Here is a 5978-nt window from a genome sequence, read left to right as displayed (position 1 = left end):
CTTTTAGCCTCGAGTATACAAACTCAGAATTTTACCTCGAGTGTATAAACTCGGAATTTACCTCGAGTGTATAAACTCGGAATTTACCTCGAGTGTATAAACTCGGAATTTACCTCGAGTGTATAAACTCGGAATTTACCTCGAGTGTATAAACTCGGAATTTACCTCGAGTGTATAAACTCGGAATTTACCTCGAGTGTATAAACTCGGAATTTACCTCGAGTGTATAAACTCGGAATTTACCTCGAGTGTATAAACTCGGAATTTACCTCGAGTGTATAAACTCGGAATTTACCTCGAGTGTATAAACTCGGAATTTACCTCGAGTGTATAAACTCGGAATTTACCTCGAGTGTATAAACTCGGAAGAGAACAGGTGAAACAACACTATAATATTAGAAATCAAACACAAGTGTTCTTACAAAAAGCAAAAGCAAAACAACTCAACAAAAATTTTAGCTAAAATAAAAACGTAAATTAGCTGCATTCCATGTCCTCGGAATTTCCTTCCCTTCCAGCGTCTCCAACTTATAAGCTCCTTCTCTCAACACTCGTTTGATTCGATAAGGCCCAGTCCACTTTGGAGCCAATTTGCTATCCATCTGAATCAATTGCGCTTTTCTTAATACCAGATCTTGTTCTTGGAACTTCCGTGGTACCACCTTAGTCTTGTAACTTCTCTCTAATCTTCTCTTCATTGCCTCATTAGAAATTTGGGCCAAGTCTCGAACCTCATCTATAACATCAAGGTTTGCCCGCAAACCAATCTCAGAAATCTTCTCGTCAAACAATCTCACTCTCCTAGTGCTTTCCATAACCTCAATTGGAATCATTGCATCAGTTCCGTACACCAACGAGAAGGGAGTCTCTCTGGTAGTTGTCTGAGGAGTAGTATGATAAGCCCACAGCACCCGAGACACTTCGTTTGGCCATTCCCCCTTCGTCTCTACCAATCTTCGCTTCAATCCCCTTAATATCACTCTATTAGCTGCTTCCGCCTGCCCGTTTGTCTGAGGATGCTCTACCGATGAAAAGACCTGTTTAATCCCTATTTCCGCGCACAACTGCCTTACCTGCGAGCATGCGAATTGAGTTCCATTGTCTGAAATAATCCGACGTGGTACCCCGAATCGGCATATTATATTCTTCCAAATGAACTCTCGGATTCGCCCCCCCGAGATAACAGCAACCGGTTCGGCTTCGATCCACTTCGTAAAATATTCTACAGCTACGATCAAAAACTTGAATTGCCTCACCGCCTTAGGAAACGGACCTAAGATGTCTATTCCCCAAGTGTGAAAAGGCCAAGGTGTACTAATAGAATGCAATACCTCTGGCGGAGCATGACTCCAATCAGCATGTTTCTGACACGATTCACACTTCTTGGCGTATTCTATACAATCACCTTTCATAGTGGGCCAAAAGAACCCTCCTCGGATTATTCGGAGCATCAATGCCCTTCCCCCTACGTGGCTTCCACAAATCCCCTCATGGAGCTCGGCCATGAGACGATCTGCTTCCTTTCTTCCAACACAAATCAACAAAGGTCTGGAGTGCCCATACCTGAACAAATGTCCATCTATCAGCGTATACCGACTTGAGTTCTTCTTTATCTTCTGAGACTCGTTAGAATCCCCAGGTAATTTACCATCCGCAAGATAACTCTTAAAAGGTGCCATCCAAGATTCTTCAATTGCCAAAATCTCTAGCACTTGATGCTCTTCCTGCGCATCAATCCGAGGAGCTACCAATGTTTCCCTTATCACCGATTTATGCTGCCCTGGCTTCGAACAACTAGCCAACTTGGATAACAAATCAGCTCGTGAATTCTGCTCCCTCGGAACATGCACAAACTCAAGGAGGACAAAGTTCTTCGCAATAGTTTGGACAACTTCCAAGTACTTAGCCAACTGCGGATCACGAGCTTGGAACTCGCCATTCACCTGACCTGCCACCAGTGCTGAATCACTTTTCACCAGCAACTTAGTGGCCCCCATTCCTTTAGCTAAAAGCATACCAGCTATCAAAGCCTCATACTCCGCTTGATTATTACTGGCTTTGAAAGCAAACCTCAATGATTGTTCAATCAATACCCCTTCCGGTCCTTCCAGAACGATACCAGCACCACTACCCCTCAAATTAGAAGCTCCATCCACCGACAATATCCACGTTATCTCCCCCACAGCCCGATTCTCCACAGGTGGCTCAGACAATTCCACCACAAAGTCAGCCAAGAATTGGGCCTTGATTGGCCCTCGTGACTCATACTGTAGGCCATACTCTGACAGCTCTATCGCCCATTTAACCAACCTTCCGGATATATCAGGTTTTTGCAAAACATACCTGATCGGTAGATCTGTCTTCACTTTAACAGCATGATTCTGAAAATAATATCTCAGACGCCGAGCTGACACTACCACGGCCAATGCAGCTTTTTCTATGGTAGGATACCTCTCCTCTGCCCCATGGAGTACTTTACTCACAAAGTACACTGGTTTCTGCTCCCCGTCACCCTCTCTGACTAAGACCGAACTCACAGCATGTTCGGTTACCGATATGTATAAAGATAATTCAGAACCTTTTTCCGGTTTACACAATACCGGCGGTTTGCTCAGATATTCTTTCAACCTTTGGAATGCCTCCTCACACTGATCAGTCCATTGAAATCGTTCGTTCTTCTTCAAACACTGAAAGTAAGGAAAACCACGATCTCCACTTTTGGCAAGGAAACGGGACAAAGCCGCGATCCTTCCCGTCAACCTTTGTACTTCTTTTACATTACCGGGACTCCTCATATTTATAATTGCTGCACACTTATCTGGATTGGCTTCTATCCCCCTCTCAGTGAGTAGGAAACCCAAAAACTTTCCAGCCTTAACCCCAAAAACACACTTCTCGGGATTAAGCTTAAGTCTGTATTTGCTGATGGTAACAAATAACTCCTCCAAATCCTCCTCATGCTTCTTCTCTTCTACCGAGGTGACTACCATGTCATCCACATACGCATAAACATTTCTTCCCAACATGGGGGCCAATATCCGATCCATCAACCTCTGATAAGTGGCTCCTGCATTCTTTAATCCAAACGGCATTACCCGATAACAATAATTTGCTGTTCCTCCCATAAATGCCGTCTTGTCTTCATCGGACCAATGCATCTTGATTTGGTTGTATCCCGAATAAGCATCTAAGAAACTTAGCAAAGCACATCCCGATGCATTATCGACTAGTGCGTCTATATTAGGCAACGGATATGAATCCTTTGGACAGGCATTGTTCAGGTCCGTGAAATCCACACACATCCTCCATCTTCCATTTGATTTCTTTACCATCACCACATTTGCTAACCAGGTCGGATATTGTATCTCTCGGATATGAGCCGCTTCTAATAATTTATGTATCTCCTCAGTAGCTGCCTGAGCTCGGTCTCCACTCAACCGCCTACGCTTCTGAACTTTAGGCTTAGCCAATGGATTAATGTTAAGTTTGTGGCATAGAAAATCAGGATCAATCCCCGTCATGTCGGTCACAGTCCAAGCGAATGAAGAAAGATTCTTCTTCAGCACTCGGATGAGCTGCTGCTCTTGCTCCTGACTCAAATCACCCCCAATTCTCAACTTCTTCCCATCTATAACCACCTCCTTCACCTCTCCCACAGGCTGAGGCCTTCTATCAGGGTGCACCAACCTCGGATCTATCTCGGGATCTAATATTACTCCAGTTGTGCTCACTGAATAAGCTACTTTCCTCTTTAACTTCAAACTATCCTCATAACATTTTCGAGCGGTCTCCTGGTTTACAGCCAAAGTAAGTATTTTCCCCTCATCTGAGGGAAACTTCATTTTTAAGTGTATTGTTGACACTACAGCCCTTAACTTGTTGAGAGAAGGCCTTCCCAACAACAAATTATATGATGAAGGGGCATTGACTACTATGTAGCGTATAAATACGGTCTTCGCATCTTCCTTGTCTCTGAAAGTTGTTCTAAGATCAATATACCCTTTCACCTCCACTGGATCTCCAGAGAAACCGACAAGCACTCCATCAAATGATTTCAATTGATCTATCGGAATTTGCAATCCTATGAAAGTGCTCCAAAACATCACATCTGCAGAACTCCCCTGATCAATTAGCACCCTGTGGACATTCCTTCCCATCATGATCACTGACACCACTATGGGATCATCTTCATGTGGGATTACACCTTTCAAATCCTCGTTTGAAAATGTTATGTCTAGGGCTTGTCTCGGCTTGTCCACCACTGCTGTGGTCATGACGCTCCTCACATATCGTTTCCTAGCCGAGCTGGTTTGTCCTCCTCCCGAGAAACCTCCGGCTATGGTATTAAAATCCCCCAAAACAGGCGTCTCATGTATATCAGGATCCGTGCGAATCTCAGGTGATTTCTCCTCGGTACCCCTCTTTATGAATTTTGCCAAGAGCCCCTGGTTTGCCAAAACAGAGAGTTGATAACGCAAACCATAACAGTAGTTGGTGCCATGACCTCTAGTTTGATGAAACTCACACCAAGAATCTAATTTATTGCCAAGGGTTCTCCCCGCAACATTAGGATAGCGTAAACGTCTAGCTACCTCTGCATCCTCCAAGACTTGAGCCATCGGCACTTTAAGATTCGGTATTCCTGGCATTTGCGGATGGTCGGTCCTTCGTTGTGCCACATAAGGGACAAAACGCCGATCCGTTTTCATCCTAGGAGGAGTTCTTTCCCTTCGATAGGGTCTCATATCTCTTTCACTCCTGGAATGAGTCACTAGCTTCCTATCTCCTGTCTTTTTGTGGCGCATGGCCTCCTCAGTTTCTATTTCCACAGCCGCCCTTTGTCTAATCTCTGTAAGGGATCTCGGTGGATATCGGTACAGGGACTCACCAAACGAGCTAGCCCGAAGCCCTTTCATAAAGGCTTTGACGAGCAAACCCTCGTTAGGGTCTATCAACCGCATGCTGATGTTGGTGAATCGGTTAAGGAATTGCTTCAACGTTTCTTCGGCGGTTTGCCTTATATCAAACATGTCTGCCATCTCCATCGGTTTGGCTCTATTTGCTGAGAACCTCTCCAAGAAAAGACGCTTGAAATCATGGAACGAACTGATAGATGAGTTAGGTATGGTGTTGAACCATTCTAGGGCAATTTCCGTCAAGGTACCCACAAACATTTTGCAGCGTATAGCATCATTACCACCCGATATCATCATCCGAGCCTGGAAGGCTTTTAAATGTAATTCTGGATCAGAATTCCCTGTGAAAGGTGTGATTTTGGGAATTACAAAATTCTGTGGGATCGGCTCGTTCATAATCGTCTCTGCCAAAGGACTGGTATCAGTCACCTCAGAATTCAACCGAGATGAATAGCGAAAACCAGCCCTAGCAGACTCTAATCTGTTTTGCATATCTTCGTTTGCTTTCCGCAATTGTTCCTGCTGTCGAAGTGCCTCCTCCAATCGTTGATGCGTTTCCTCTGCATTTTTCCGCAACCTCTCTCTTTCTCCCAAAGCTTCCTCCCTTAACGCCTGCAAGTCTTCTTCCGCTTTCTTGCGAGTTTCCTCTCTTTCTTTTTCAAGTTGGGCCTGATCGGCTTCCGCCTTCATTCTGATCTCCTCGTTCTGCTTTTGTAACTCCAGTATGCTCTGCATTATTTGTTGCCGAGTAGGCCCTTCACGTGATGCTCCTCTGCCTCTATTCATTCTTCTGTTCGTCTCTCCTGCTTCCTTTTCTTTCGCTGTTTATTATCCTGATGGGGTAAGGATCGAGTTTTACCGTACCCCACGGTGGGCGCCAATGTTCTGGTCAAGAAAAATGGGAGATAATTCTTCACCAAAACAATATGAAAGCTTTATGACTTATTTGGGCCAAAAAACTCTGTCCCTTGACCATGGGAGTAATACTCTTATTTATATTATAATCAGTTACAAAATATTGATCCTCAAGATTTACTAAATAATAACTAAAATAAAACCCCT

At 44.3% G+C, this 5978-nt stretch overlaps 1 protein-coding gene across 1 annotated transcript; it reads right to left on the bottom strand.

The window, feature by feature from the left end:
* Nucleotides 1-455: 455 nt before the first annotated feature.
* LOC114165362 lies at nucleotides 456-5702 on the bottom strand. The gene has a single exon (XM_028050006.1). It carries the CDS (start codon nucleotides 5700-5702, stop codon nucleotides 456-458), a length of 5247 nt encoding a protein of 1748 aa, XP_027905807.1.
* Between the last annotated feature and the right edge of the window lie 276 nt (nucleotides 5703-5978).

This window comes from Vigna unguiculata, chromosome 10, assembly GCF_004118075.2.
Source record: "Vigna unguiculata cultivar IT97K-499-35 chromosome 10, ASM411807v1, whole genome shotgun sequence".
Taxonomy (NCBI): domain Eukaryota; kingdom Viridiplantae; phylum Streptophyta; class Magnoliopsida; order Fabales; family Fabaceae; genus Vigna; species Vigna unguiculata.
The sequence above is the reverse complement of the archived record's forward strand: the minus strand, read 5'-3'. Positions and strand labels throughout refer to the sequence as shown.